This window comes from Geotrypetes seraphini, chromosome 1, assembly GCF_902459505.1.
Source record: "Geotrypetes seraphini chromosome 1, aGeoSer1.1, whole genome shotgun sequence".
Classification (NCBI taxonomy): Eukaryota; Metazoa; Chordata; class Amphibia; order Gymnophiona; family Dermophiidae; genus Geotrypetes; species Geotrypetes seraphini.
This window is the reverse complement of record NC_047084.1, coordinates 290,523,246-290,539,472: the sequence shown is the minus strand read 5'-3', so window position 1 is coordinate 290,539,472 and position 16,227 is coordinate 290,523,246. Positions and strand designations below refer to the sequence as shown.

The window sequence follows — 16,227 nt, the reverse complement described above, 5'->3', positions numbered from 1 at the left end:
GATAATGTAGAGGTAATGTGGTCAGCTCTGAAATCTACCCTACACGAAGCAACCAACCTCTATATAAAAACAATAAGTAAACGGCGGGGGAACAATAAACCTCAGTGGTTCTCTGCGGAGATCTCGGACCTCTTAAAAAAGAAGAAAAGAGCATTTATCTCCTGCAAACAATCAGGAAAACAAGAGACTAAAGAAGACTATCTGGCCAAGTCTAGAGCTATCAAAACAGCAGTCAGAGAGGTCAAACTCCGGATGGAAGAGAATCTAGCAAAGAACATTAAAAAGGGGATAAATCCTTCTTCAGGTATATTAGTGACAGAAAAAAGAACACAGATGGGATAGTGCACCTTAGGAAACCAGACGGGAATTATGTAGAAATGGACTCCGATAAAGCCGAACTACTAAATTAATACTTTTGCTCAGTCTTTACCTGCGAGGCACCGGGATCCGGTCCGCAGCTGCAGACAAGGGAAAGCTCGGAAGACCCGTTTCGAGATTTTGAGTTCACATCCAGCAGCGTCTACTATGAACTTTCAAAGCTCAAAGTGAACAAAGCCATGGGACCAGACAAACTACATCCTAGGGTGCTTAAGGAGTTGAGAGATGTCCTAGCGGAACTGTTACCCGCGCTCTTCAATTTTTCCCTAAGTAGAAGAAGAGTCCTATTGGACTGGAAAACAGCTAACGTCATTCCGCTCCACAAAAAGGGATGCAGGACGGAGGCTGCAAATTACAGACCGGTGAGTCTCACATTGATAGTGAGTAAAATTATGGAAACACTAATCAAACACAAATTAGATACGATCCTGAACGATGAGAATCTATGAGATCCCCATCAACATGGATTTACAAAGGGAAGGTCCTGCCAATCCAATCTGATCAGCTTCTTTGACTGGGTAACGAAAAAGCTGGATATGGGGGAGTCCCTGGACATCGTGTACTTGGACTTCAGTAAGGCTTTTGATAGTGTCCCACACCGCAATTTATTGAACAAGATGAGTTCGATGGGATTAGGAGACTGGTAAAAGACTGGCTCAGAGGTAGACTTCAGAGGGTGGTAGTGAACGGTACTCTCTCCGAAACGTCGGAAGTGATCAGTGGAGTGTCTTGGGTCCGATCCTATTTAATATCTTCGTAAGGGACCTGGCTCAGAGGGAAAATTGCATTATTCGCCGATGATGCCAAACTATGCAACATAGCAGGCAAAAGCACAGTGCCCGACTGTATGACGCAGGACCTACTCTTACTGGAACATTGGTCCTCAACTTTGCAACTAAGTTTTAATGCCAAAAAGTGTAAGGTTTACCTTGGCAGCAGAAATCCATGCAGAACTTACACCCTAAATGGTGAGACCTTAGCAAGAACTGCAGCAGAACGAGACTTGGGAGTGATCATTAGTGAAGACATGAAGACTGCCAATCAAGTGGAGAAAGCTTCATCCAAGGCTAGACAAATGATGGGTTGTATCCGAAGAAGTTTCGTCAGCTGGAAGTCCGAAGTTATAATGCCATTGTACAGATCCATGGTGAGACCTCATCTGGAACATTGTGTACAATTCTGGAGACCACATTATCAAAAGGATGTGCTGAGAATTGAGTTGGTTCAGCGATGGCCACCAGGATGGTCTCAGGACTCAAGGATCTCCCATATGAGGAACGGTTGGGTAAATTGCAACTATACTCACTCGAGGAACGTATAGAGAGGGGAGACATGATTGAGACGTTCAAATATGTCATGGGCCATATTGAGGTAGAAGAGGATATCTTTTTCCTTAAAGGACCTACGGCAACGAGAGGACATCCGTTGAAACTTAGGGGGTGGGAGATTTCATAGTGACACCAGGAAGTATTTCTTCACTGAAAGGGTGGTTGATCATTGGAATGGTCTTCCACTGCAGGTAATTGAGGCCAGCAGCTTGCTGGATTTTAAGAGAAAATGGGATAAGCATGTAGGATCACTTCAAGGAAGAAATTAGGGGGTGGGTCATTAGAGTGGGCAGACTTGTTGGGCCGTGGCCCTTTTCTGCCATCATCTTCTATGTTTCTATGTTTATAAGTATCAGTTCCTTCTTTCAATAGAAGAATGTAGATTTTTCTTATTGTTGATTTCAATTACTCCAGTATTGACTAGATGTATTTAATTTTCTATACCGTTTCCCGGAGGAGCTCAGAATGGTTTACATCAATTTATTCAGGTACTTAAACATTTTTCTCTGTCTGTCCTGGCAGGCTCACAATCTATCTAATGTACCTGAGGCAATGGGGGGCTTAAGCGACTTGCCCATGGTCACAAGGAACAGTGTGGGTTTGAACCTACAACCTCAGGTTGCTGAGGCTGTAACTTTAACCACTGCGCCACACTCTAGATAAATGTAACATCAGGGCAAGCTAGGGAGGTAAAATTACTTGGGGCTCCTTTTACAAAGGCGCGCAAGTGTTTTTAGCACGCGCGCTAGCCGAAAAACTACCACCTGCTCAAGAGGAGGTGGTAGCGGCTAGCACGCGTGGCATTTTAGCACACGCAATTGCGCGCATTAAGGCCCTAGCGCGCCTTCGTAAAAGGAGCTCTTGATATAATCAAGGACTGCTTTACAGAGCAACTGGTTCAGGATCCAACAAGTGGGGAGAACAAGTCTAGATCGAGTCCTTAGTATTTCACATGATCTGATGCAAGAGGAAACAGTGTTGGGGCCACATAACGTGATCAGATTTTGAATAATCATGCACTCAGAAAAAGCAATATGTTAGCATTTAACTTTCAAAAAGGAGACTATGATAAAATGAGAAGAACAGTAAAACAACAAACAAACAAACTTACAGGAGCAGCTGTAAAAAATTTATATCTGGTGAAGATATTGTTCAAAAATACCATCCTGGAAGCCCAAACCAGATGTATTCTACATATTAAAAAAAGGTTAAACAGCTGGCATGGTTAAAAGTGAGGTGAATGTGGCTATTAAAGTTTTTAGAACATCCTTCAGAAAATGGAAGCAGGGCCTGACTGAACACAATACGAAACAACATAAACTATAGCAAGCTAAATGCAAAGCATTGATAAGGGAAGCAAAGAGAGACTTTGAAGAGAAGCTTGCCTTAGAGGCAAAAGCACATAATAAAAACTTTTTTATTGATTGATTCGATTTGTTAGCCCATTCTCCCAGAAGATCCCAGAACAGGTTACAAGTTTACATTCATAATAAGAGTTAGCAGTTTACAATTATACATGTAGGTACAAGTTAGCAGATACAAGATTACATACACAAGAGTTGACAGTTTGACAATTTGTTATGGGTTAATATTGGTGAAGGTATTAATTATAAATAGGATAGGTTCTGTGACTTCTCCTACTGATAGCATTTTCTTGTGACTATAGTATCGTAGATTAGCAGTTTCAGGGCTTGTGGGTTAAGGCAGAGCTTACAGGAATGGGCAGGGCCAGCGACAAAACTCATGGGGACAAGACGGGGGAAACTGAGTTCCTGCAAATTTGTCCCCATTCCTGCAGGAACTCAATTTCCCCATCATTGTCTAGTACAGTGGACTCAAAACCGCGGCCCAGGGACAAATGTGGCACGCCAGGTACTATGTTGAGGCCCTCGGTATGTTTATCATACTCACAAAAGTAAAATAAAAGTTTCTTGATCATATGTCTCTTTAGCTATAAATGACAATATTATTTATAAACTATAAAGAGTTTTACCTCGTGCAAAATTGTCATTTCTTTAATAAGACATTAACTATTTTTTCTGCGGTCCTCCAAGTACCTACAAATCCAAAATTTGGCTCTGCAAAGGGTTTCAGCTTGAGACCATTGGTCTAGTACTTAGTACTTACCATATGCTAGCTGTAACTTGAGCTGCTAATGTGGGACCACATGCTAATGAACTTTTCAGTGTGGTAACTGCTGAGAATATGCTGGGCTTGCCCCAACAAGTACTGCAAAAAACGTAGGGGTAAATTCTCAGATGTGCCAAAGGTTAGCCAGCAGTAGGTCGTCCTACCGCTGGCTAGCCAACCAATTTGGAAGCACATTTTCTAAAAATAAAAATGAAGGCACCAAACAGCACCTTCTTTTACGGCACCGATGTCACACTTAAAGAAGGGCCTAGGGGCGCCTAAGGATGACTAAGGCCAGCATGGGCATGGTTTGCACCAGAAGTGGTCTTAGGCTTCTAAAATGCTGGCCTACATTTAAAGCATCGGTGTAAATAAAAAGTGAAATTCTGTAATCAACGCTGATTCGTGGTGCCGATTTTATAGAATTCCCCTCTTTAGTGCATTTTGGTAAAAGTACAGTCCCCAAAAACTGTGCATATTGAATTTTGTTTCTGAACAGTTATATTGTAAAATTTAGCATAGCTGATGGTACAGTACTTTTTAATGCCTCTTGATAGGTTAATTTGTTTCGGATACTTATGACTGGAGTCTTACTATGTCTGAGTACCAAACCCATTGCATGCTTAAAGGAAATTTCACTATATTTTGGGCTCCTTTTACTAAGCTGCGGTAGCGTTTTTAGCGCGCGCTGCAGATTAGCACGTGCTAACCCCGCGCTACACGTCAAAAACTAACACCAGCTCAATAGTGGCGCTAGTGTCTAGCATGCGTGGCATTTTAGCGTGCGCTAAAACCGCTGGCGCAGCTTAGTAAAAGGAGCCCTTTATTTATTTATAAATATAGAAAATAAATAAAATAAATAAGAGACACATGCAATTCATTCTCTCGGGTTATCTTGCAAAATTTGTAGCTAGATTAAGAAATCAAAGTACGGGTTTCTCTGTGCCTCCTGTCTGCTTAGATAAAAAAAGAAAATCTAGTTTTGGCAGAAGGCTGTAGCTACAACATCTTGGCTCAACAACAGTTACAATATTAGATTCTCTTCTGTTCTTGTTTGCTGCCATTCCATTTATGACCATTAAATGTCTTAGAACCTAACGGATGTAGCGGTATATAAGAAATAAATTACATTACATTACATTACGGAATAAGAGCTGCGTTCCAGCTTGCTATAATATACCCTGCATCCAAAGTGACTGTAGCAAGCATTTGTCATTGGCATGGTGTTTTCTTACCTTCTCTCTTTTAATAAGTTCAAAAGCAGCAAGCAGTTCTCCTGCATTTTTATTTCCCCTAATAACAGGATACCAGGACAACCTGGGAGAGCGCTCCAGGCTTGGCTTACAGATACAACGGCCCATGTACTCATCAGCACCCTAAAATAAAGGAAATCAGTCATCAGTTTCGCTATCTGCATCTGCATTAATAGTGACTGACAAATAGATCAAGGGAGGTTGTCCTTTATGCCAGTCTGTACGGGGGAAGGGAAGGGTGCGTGTGTGCGGCAGGACAGGAGGGGGCAAAGAAGCGGGTGGGGGAGTGGCGCCACCACCCCGGGCACCACCACCTCGGGCACCACTCACCCTCACTATGCCACTCATATGCCCCATTACAGAATATCATTTAGTAGCAGTGCTAATACTTTCACAGGTAATTGGGCACTTAACATGCCTAAGTGCTAGTATTTTATAAGCCAGGGGCACCTAAATGCAGATGCCCAGTTATAAAACTGCGGTTCTATCTGATACCATATCCACCTGGGTAGGTTCATTACATAAACCTATGCTCTTAGGAGACTTTTTAGCTCACACCCTCAGCATATAATTATACTTTTAAGCTTCTACTTTTATTCACACATAGTTGGAACGTTGCATGTGGGGGTTTTTGGCACTCTGCTCTTTGCCCTGAGTAGGTTCACTGTACATACCTATGCCTTTTGGACATTTTTTTGTTGTCACTCTGGTTTAACTTTCAGTATATAATTTTATATATATACAAGATGTTTTGCTCTTTATTCTGATTTATATATATATGCTTTGCTGCATGTGATTGTTAGCACCATGCTCACAGTTTTGTATCACTTTTATGCTATCATTGAATTGTATACATCACATTTGTCATTTTAACATTTTTAGTGTCACTTATTTTGGCATTATGTGTTTATGCTTTGTGATAGTTGTTCTATATTTTCACTTATATTTTCACCTGGCACTTGTCACTCATATATATATGTATGTAATTTTTAATTTTCAATTTCTATGTATATTTTGAGTTGTTTTATTTTGGTTTATTAGGACCCCTGAAGAAGGCGTGTTTACCGAAACACGGACCGTGTCGGGTCCTTTGGTTTGGTTCAAGGTGGTAACATTAACCGCATTCACAAATTTTGTTTCAATAAATGTAGTCTGCATCCTTGTACATTTGTCTGCAGTTCTCTTTAGTTTGGTTTGTGCTTTACTCACTGCAAACTGTGTTGGTTCTCTTCTCTTGTTTTCTCATAAAAATGCCCTTCACATGTTTTTTTCTAATACTAATTTTCCTTCCCTTTTCACTATATGAGTTTATGCAGATTCAACAGGGAAATTTGTTTACATAATCCCATACTCAATGAATAAATTCCAACTTCGTTTCCCCCCCAGTGAGAGATTGTAAACTGAAAAAACACCATGAACATCTTCTCTCGCACCAAGACCTAGAACAATTGCTTTCGCCCACTACTTATGAGGAATTTAGGAAACGTCTGAAAACACACCTGTTCCTAAAGTATCTAGACAACTGATCCTCTCTTCTCTCTCCCCTCTATAGCGATTAACTTGTTCTATTGATCACTCTCTCCTTAAAAATGGATTTCCTGTCCTATTAACCCTCTTTCTTCCTCCCCTCTTAAAGTCAATCAATTTGTACCTTTGCTTAATCTTTGTAAACCGCATAGAACTTCATGGTATTGCAGTATATAAGCTGTTATTATTATTATTATTATTAAATTTGCCGAAAGAGCTAGATTTATTTGCAAATCTCGAGTAAACTAAGGGATCCACAGAGGAAGGGTGCATGGGGGTACAGCTCAGAATGAGACTGGACTGCTTTGGCCATGCTTATCCCTGCCTCCTTCTCAAGATTAGCAATTCATTGCTTGAACTGCCGTATATTGTGGGGTACAGAGTGCTGCAGTGGTAAAGGCTAAGGTTTAGAGGTCAATGGTGTATAGCCAGAGAGAGAAGCTGGGACGTCAGAGAGAGGCAGTTCTGAATGAATTATATAAAATAGAATATAACATGGATTTAATAATATTACGATCAATGATCGATAAATTGATGAAATAAAAACAAATTATGTAATATTAAAAGGGAGATTTGTACTTTTAAATTGATGACTGCTTGTGAATAAATCAACTGGTTAAGTAGAAGATCATGTAATTTATATATTTCAAATTAATTGTCAAGTTTTTATTAATCAATTTATTAAACTCCCAGTAATAAGGAAGTTATTAACAATGTTTAAAGAATAGTAAAAATATTAGTAGTACCATTTGAGCAATATGAATGAGACAAATTGTAGTTGCGTATGCAAATTTGGGCATGCGCCCAACTTACACATGCAACTTAATTGAGTCAATTAGCACTGATTATTGGCTTCTTAACAAGCAATTATTATCATTAACTGGATTTAATTAAGAGCTCCTTTTACAAAGGTGCGCTAGGGCTTTAACGTGCGGAATAGCGTGCGCTACATTGAGCTGGCATTAGTTCTAGAAGTGTAGCATGCGGTAATTTCCTGCGTGTGCTAAAAATGCTAGCGCACCTTAGTAAAAGGAGCCCTAAAAGTTACGTGCGTGAATATAGGCATAGAATTTACACTTGGCACCAAAAAGGGATCATGGAAATGGGTGAATCAGTGGCGTTCCTCAAATTTTTGCATGTAATTAGAGAAAAAGGGGCATCCGTCCCTAAGTTAGGTGTAAGGATTTGCACCATACTTCAGTTGCACATGCTGCGAGTCCTGGCCATAAGTGCTATTCTATAAACTGCGCCTAACTTTAAGTGCTGTTTATAGAATACCATTCTGTGGAGGGGGGGGTTTAATTCAGATTTGTAAGCAGTTTTGATGCTGACTTTTTAGGCACAATATATAGAATTTACCCCATTATAAACTCACTTACATGTTAAAAATGATGTACTTTTCTAAATAAATAATTTTGATTTATGAAAAGTATATTATAAGAATTAATTAAGTCAATTGGAATAAAAGCAGTGTCATTGGCAGATGCAGGTGAGAACCAGCACCTTTTTTTGCTAGGGTAAAAAATCACTGGTGCGTACTATCATAAATAAATTTATGCTACCATAAAACAATGTTATTTCGCATTGGCACTGCACTATTTCATATGGCCTAAATTAATAATTTTAGCATGAACTAACACAATCCAACCTGAATAAAAATTCACACCCCTATATATCTTATCAAAAACATTTTTTCTCTGTTAAAACAAAAAGCCAAATTATAATCCAATATAAAAGCATGCACAGGCATAACGTACATAGGTATCACTGTCATAAATTTCAACCACGATGTTGGGAGGGACTTCAGCAATAATCTCTGGATCACCAAAGATCTCAATTTCATAGAAGATGAGCGTCTGATCCCATGTAGGATTCAAGGTGCTTCTAATCACCACTGTCTTCTGGCTTTGATGAAGAAATGACACAGTGGCGTAGGGATCTAAAGTAAGAAAATTATACAGGGAAAATGTGAAAGCACTGTATTAGCAAACTGGCAGTTTACTCACTGCTGGAATGTGGGTCAGAGGCATATTAAATTTAAAATACACTTCCCCCTCCCTATTCGCGGATTCATTGTTCGCGGTTTCGAATATCCATGTTTTTTCTCCCAGGCCCTTCCCCCCTCCCCCCCCGAGAATTGCTCATTGGCATCGAACAAAAAAACGGCCCTGGGACTTGGAGGGAGGCGATAGAGGCGGCGGGGGGGGGGGGGTGGCGATCAGAGGCAGAGAGAGGCGATTGGAGGCAGAGGGGATGATCAGAGGCAGAGGGGGGCGACCAGAGGTGGCATGGGGGCGATCATAGCATTGATCTTACCTGGTGGTCTAGCAGTAACGCGGGGCAGGTGCAATCTTCCTACACTCCTGTTGTAGTCTTGTAGTTCCTGTTGTAGTCTCGTGAGCCCACGGGAACTCAGCAGCATGGCTCTACACGGGGCAATAGTGTAGGAAGATCGCTTCTGCCCCACACCACCGCTAGACCACCAGGTAAGTTCCGGGGATGGATCAGAGCCGGTAAAAAAGTTATTTGCAATTTTTCCATATTCGCTGGCCAGCTCTGCACCTAACCCCCACAAATAGGGAGGGAGAAGTGTAGTGGCAATAGCTCAAAACCGTACTACCAGAAATCTTGGCTCAGTCAGTACCCTCATGTAACACTCAGGCCTAGATTCTATAAAAGACAGGCACCTAAGATGGTGCACCTAGACAATCTAGGTGTCGTCTAACATTTAAAAACCTTAATCGGCAATAATGAGCAATTAGCACCTCATAAATGGCTTAAATTAAAATTAATCGCAGGGTAGGCACCGAACTCAATAGGCTCCTACCGTTTTGAGGTAGGCACCTAGTCCAAAGCACCTTCGAGAGTGTAGGCATGGCCATGGGTATGTTTAGCATGGTAGGCACCTGTTTTGGTCTTAGGTGTTCTTTTGAATCATCAGCTTTCTTTTAAACATCAAATATCAGCAGTTGTTAAAACTTGTTTTTATTCTTTAAGACAATTTTGTTCAATTTGTTCATTTCTTGATAAGGATGCACAAAAGAATGCACAAAGAGCTTTATGCTCTTTGAATGACCAATGACTTTATATTCCCTCTACATGTTCAATTCTTTATGAACTTTCCAGACAGAGATCGCTTTCTTGTCTCGCACCGTCTCTTTGGAATTCTCTTCCATCCTCAGTGCATAAGATTTAGAACTCTATTAAAAATACATCTTTTTGAACAGGCTTTCTCTATTCAGTTGGATGTCTCTGATATGATTAAGATTTACTAACACTATAGCCTGCAATTTTATTTTTTTTTAAGTTATTTTATTTTATTTTAAAAAGTGAGGAAAGAAATTATATATTTTTTTTCTTTTCCTTTTTTGGAACATAGTTTTTGTTATTGTATGTTTTATAAATGTTGTGAACTGCTCTATTATTGTATAAGAAAGGGTGGTATATTAAATAAAATAAACCATATTTAGGTCACGAAAACCCTGGCTTAAATAGGGAGTGCCTATGTCAAAGCCGATGTCACAATACAACACAAGGGATTTTATGAAAAGTTCCTATGGACTGTCCCAACCAGGATCCTGGTTTTGGCAGAGCACTGCCTTCCTCAGGGGATATACCAAACTGATAACAGGATATTACAGTGGTATCTCTATTTCAGGAAGTTTTGATAAAGACCTTTAGGAATGTACTGAAAGAAGTACTGACAGCCAAACTTCTAAAGAAACTTGGCAAGGAACTCTCAGCTCTACCACTAGGCCACTCCTCACCTCACCTCTCCTATCAAAATATAGCAATGATTGATCAGATACCAGAGCACAGTTTTCTCTTAGAACATTCCACAGTCAGTTTCATAGCTTAATAGCTTATAACAGTATTCAATACATCAATTTGGATAGGAAGGGTAGATGCAATGAGCAATGGAAACTTGTCTGCTCCACCTAAATGTTCAATCTCTGCATCACCTACCCTATTTAATAATCTACAGTTGTTTAGGGAACCAAATAGGTCTTCATTATCAGCAATAAGGAAAAGTAATTGAGCTCAAATATTAACTATTGTACATTGAAATGAATGACAAAAAAAATAACAGAAATAAAATACCATCTGGAAAACTTCTCCGTAGATTATCATTTGTATTTACAGACTAGTGTTTATGCAAAGTCTGTAAAGAGACCGTCACACTTGCTTGAACCTATTTAAAACAAAGATCACAATTCTGCATTGTAATATTTTACTGATGTTCTGTTTCGCTAGATGGGTGAATTCATGCCACGGCCTCCCTAGCCAGCCAATCAGGTAAGATGACATCGCCCATCTTTAAGCTTGGATGGTTTTAACAAAAAGCTTATTGTCTGAGCAATGGACAAGAAATTCTTGCTGTTAATTATATTGAAGGCAAAGCCCATATCTGATCACTGTGGAGCCAATGAAACTCATGGGGGGGGGGGGGGGAAAGCTTTTAACATATGAGTGCTAAACAATTTACTATGCATGTTAAGTCAGGAAAGCTTTCAGCATGAAAGTTGAATCCTTAAAGGGTAATTCTATAAAGTGACACCTATTTTGGCACTATGAATGCACCCATTTGAAGTCTATTCTATGATTTTAAAAAAACATAGAATTCTTTCTTTATAAAATTCTAGAGTAGCAGAACATGGCTATATTTTAGGTATGAGCAGTAACACCAACCATAGCACTGAGAAATGCTCACTCAAAAATTGTTCAAGAATACTCATAAATCACAGTTATTTAAGTGCCTAATTGAGCATTTGCCCATACTCCACTCAAACCTGCACAATACAGTATCAAAGATTAGCGCATATATACAGAATATGATCATTTATACATGTATGTGACTAGATTACAAGCATCAGGATGTCTGTGGGATGCACATGACAGCATGCCGACTATTGCAGAGTCTGACATCACTGGAACTGAATAGGAGCCACTGTATGAACAACAGCTAGAATCATATTTAAAGGGGCCACATATGCTCTGACCCAGCAACACTTTGGGCGGGCCTTCCCCTTCCCAGGTGCCTAAAACCCCTTATAACATCAAATTATGGGGATCTTTTACTAAACATTAACATTTGTTATCTACAGCTGGGCCCATTTGAATAAAATGGGTCATATATGATTGTTGGTAGATTCAGAACATTATCAGGCTCATTTTCAAAAAAGATAGACTTCAAAAAGACAGTATAAACCAGCACTTGGATGTCTTACTAGTCAAAATGTCCAATTGGGCATTCTCAAAACAAACTTTCTAGCTGTCTTTCTGGTTATTTTGTCTCAAGTGCATTCAAATCTTAAGGGGGCATGGTTAGAGGCATGTTTTGGGTGGGCATGGGGCGGGCTTAGGACTTAGACATTCCTCAGGCATAATCAAACCTTTAACAAAAGGTTCTGGGCTTTTTTTTTTTTTTTAGATGTTTGGAGCAAGAACTGTTTTAAAAGCCCAAATTGACCAGATGATCACTGGGGGGATTTAGACATGATCCCCCCCTTTACTCCCCCAGTGGTCACCAACCCCCTCCCACCACTCAAATATATTTTTAAAAAACAGTACATTCTAGCCCGTATTATGAGGGAGTGCTGAAAAGTTCTCAGCCCAAGCAGCTTCAGATGTTAATACAGACATTTGAGCCCAGAAAGAAAAGAGGCACGCAGTTATTGATGTGAAATCATTCTCCACATGATCAGCAGTTTTCATGTCTGCGCTGATGAACATGCAGTCCTTACCACCTCAGGGTTGTGCCAAGGTCTTTTGTTACTTTTAAGCACTGATAATTTAGATGTAATTTGGGCATTCTGAGGCTGATGGTCCATCTGCACTGACATCACCCAAGATCAGATATGAATGATATAATCTCCCATAGGCCTCTGCTGACATTGCTTAGGCCAACAGAAAATGCTGACAGCTAGCAATGTAAGGCTAGGCTGACAGTTAGGGCTGAATTTGGGTATATGTTAAGCGCCAGTAAATTAGGACAAGAAAACCCTGGTCTAATGTACCAGCACCTAACAATATGATACTTACTAGTGCCTAAGTTGAGTTAGGAGTAGCTAGGTGCAATTCAACAAATGGTGCCTAAATTTGATTGACATGCGGTAGATACCATTTTTGTAGGTACCTACTGATGTAGGTGCCGTTTACAGAACCAGACGCAAAGTGCCTATTTAATTCTAAAATCCTATTAGATACTATAATCATATGAGAAAGAAGGAACTTGTGCCTTCTTGGAAGCACAACAGGAGAAATAAGGTGATCCAAGTAAGTCTACCCACTAGAAATTCAAATACAAAAAAGTGTCTTGAAGATTGAAATCCTTAGAACCATTTCCAGAAGGAGCACCTGCCAGTAATAATTCAGAAAACCTAGCTGAAAAGGTAAAGAAAAAAAGGTTATTGTTCATAAACTACAAAAGATCACAAAAAAAGACAGATAGACAATATCTGGAAAACTTGGAAAATAATCAGAGTGAAAATATAAAGAATAAAAAAAACAGCTACGATGGTAAAACATAGAGGTTAGACATTTTTTTTAGACAGGTTCGTGAGAGGAAGAAGTGCAAAAGTAGCAGTGTTCTTAAAGAAAAAAACAGAAATAGGACCAGAGAAAATGTACATAGGAAGAGAAGTCCTGTATCTCAATATAAACGACTGGGGAAAATGCAAAAGAAAAGTTCCTGAAGGTCAATGATATCCTGACACTGGTAAAGGAACCAATAAAGCTACTTTAAATGCTTTTAACCTTGAGTAGTGCTCAGACTCCAAAGATGGATTGTAAGAACTCAATATGGGGACAAGCCCCTGTAGAGATTCTTATGGTATCTATCATTGCACCATATTATGGTTAAAGGTAGTTTAAAGTGCTATTTTAAAAATGTTCATAATTCATTAGTCCATAAAGAAGCGTAATGTCCAAATATAAATAAACTTCGGAGGACATAGGAAGAGAAGTACATTAGATAGATTGTGAGCCCGCCGGGACAGACAGGAAAAAATGCTTGAGTACCTGAATAAATTCATGTAAACAGTTCTGAGCTCCCTTGGGAGAACGGTATAGAACATTGAATAAATAAATAAATAAATTAGACTTCATAAGACTTTAAGAATGATTAAAATGGGCAGAAGTTTCTGCCTGCTTAAATCGCACTGTTGACCAGTCGCCACTATTCAGTGATACTTAAACCAGGTAGTGCCACTGAATATTGGCATTAACCAGTCATTTTTAAAATGAGCAGGAGCAGGGTGTTCCAGAGGTGAAGTTCGGGAGGAGTCAGGAGCTATGCGATTGCTACTAATATTCAGTGCCAGCACCTGCATTGTTAAGTAATCAAACAGGATCATTGTTGACTTTGGTTGTTTGCTATGTGGGTGCTGGCCAGCACCACATAGCTTCTGGGTAGCGACCTAGGCTTGTGGCTGAGCTCTCCTCTCTCCAGCAATCCCATCAACAAGGCCCTACCCCCTCCTGACCCCCCCCCCCTTCCATCAATATATCAAAACCCCACCTCCAAACACCAGTGCTGACCTCTACCAGCACCTCCCTAATAAAAGAATTCCCCATAAAAGAACCCTCCTCAAAAAGACAACCCCCTCATGCCCCCTCTCACCCACCTACCTTTGGGCTCCCCCACAGGGCCTACTTCTTATCCCTGATGGTCCAGTGGAGTCGGTCAAGCAGGAATGAACCCCCCCTCACTCCTACCCCTACCAGCTCCTGATAGAATATGGCTGCCACAAGCTCTAGTGATAGATTCATAGTACTATTGCTAGAGGCCAGCCTTCCAATACGGCCAGGAGGAGGGGGTCTGCTATTGCAGGGAGTTCTGCGAAGGAGGGGCTGCTCTCAGTAAGTGGTGTTCATGAAACAGGATCAGAATTTGGGGAGAGGGGAAAGGACTTAGAGCTAGATTCACTAAGCAAACTGATCGTGTACCGATTGGTTTGCAACCCCTTAACGAGCAAATTTCCCTCCGGCCAGATTCACTTACCTCTCCTGCGATCCGCTTCGAATCTGTACATGCAAATTGGACAGCGACGCGATTCACTACACAAAATTTCACATTGGACAGGGCTGGCCAATCAACGGAAGAAGCGGCTGCTGGGGAGCAGTTGAAAACGTCCTTCCGACTCTCCTGTTCTATTGAAGCCCTGCTCTCTGCCCTGTCAGCCCTGATCTCTTGCAGCCCCGAACGCCTCCTGCAGCCCTGATCTGCCTGTTTCGATCTGCCTGCCCTGGCTCTCGCAGTCCTGCACCCCTGGGATTGCGTGCCTGACATATCCTCTCTGTTCCCCGTGGGTTTAAAGCGGGGCTGCACTGAAGGGAAGGAGGGAAAAGGCTGGTGTTGCCGCATGGAAGCAGGAGAGTCAGGCCTGAACATGCCTGCCTGCCTGCCCCGAATCTGTCTTCCCCGACTGCCTGTGCAAGCCCGTGGGTTCAACCCAAAGTGGGTTAAACCCACAGACTGCAAAAGTTTAAAGTAAAAAAAAAAGTCACGGCTGGGACGGGTCTGCGCGGTCTGCGCATGCGTGAGCAGTGCAGGCAGATGGGGGCGTTCTCCGATCGCCCCCATCTGCATATTTTTGTTTCATGAATTAGTTGAACCTGCCCGGATCGGGCCCAATCGGGCAGGTTAGTGAATCCTGGCCTTATTTCTTATCCTGGTCCCAGGCGATATTCAGCCAAAACCTGAAGAAGAACATTATAAAGATCCTGGCTGAATATTGGCTGGGACTCACATAGATTTCAGCGACTATCACATCTCTGATGAAAACTAGATAGTCAATGCCAGGGCCCAGATATTGGGCTGGGCTTTAAATATCGTGCTAATTTAATCGGCACTGGCCACCAGCTAAATACTGATCAGTCTGTTCATCAGGATCTAGTTATACTAAAAGTAGACAAAGTGATGACTACAGAAGAGATGCATCCAAGAGTATTAAGGAAATTTAGGAAAGTTCTTTCAGCTTCACTGTGTGCCATTTTCAATGCTTCTTTAGAGTCAAGAGAGATCACAGAGGATTGGACATGGTAGATGTGGTTATCCTTCCCAAAAGTAATAGTAAACTGAAAGCTGGCAACTACAGGTTGGTGAGCCTGACCTCGATATTTAGTAAGAGAGAAAAGGGCAATTTCTGGAATCCAAGTTTCCAAGTCTGCATGGTTTAAGCAGAGATAGATCTTGTCACATGAATTTGATCAATTTCTTTGGGTGACCTGAGACTTGAAGCAGAACACAGCACTAGATGAGGTGTGACTGGATTTCAGCAAGGCTTTTGGCATGGTTCCACAAATGCAACTTAAGATATACAGTAAGTAAATCTGAGCACAATTAGTATAGATGCTGAAGTGATTGGCATGGTTAGAAACTGGTTGAGTGGGTAGCAGGAAAGTGCAGTGATATAAAAAGCTTAGTTCATGGAAAATAATGTTAGCAATGGTGTGTAACATTGTGGTTGCGCCCGTGCTTATTACTGCTCAAGGTCTGCAGGATTTTCTCTTGTCCCTCCATGAAGCCCTGCTTAGTACTGCCTCTTTAAACAGCCCAGAGGACCCCTCCACTCCCCCCCGAGAGGTCTCCACCTGACTCCTCATCACCA

At 41.0% G+C, this 16,227-nt stretch overlaps 1 protein-coding gene across 7 annotated transcripts in view; it reads right to left on the bottom strand.

Moving 5' to 3' along the window:
* The window catches only part of DYSF (dysferlin), a 539,803-nt gene that overhangs the window by 205,377 nt on the left and 318,199 nt on the right, over positions 1-16,227 (bottom strand). For all 7 annotated transcript variants that reach the window (XR_004540213.1, XM_033953409.1, XM_033953435.1 and 4 more), the window contains 2 exons: positions 8,374-8,555; positions 5,072-5,212 (listed from right to left, as the gene is read on the bottom strand). Coding sequence is in view for 6 of the 7 variants with exons in the window: in XM_033953409.1 (XP_033809300.1) it covers positions 5,072-5,212; positions 8,374-8,555 (323 nt within the window). In the remaining variant the exon portion in view is untranslated. The remainder of the gene's footprint in view (positions 1-5,071; positions 5,213-8,373; positions 8,556-16,227) is intronic.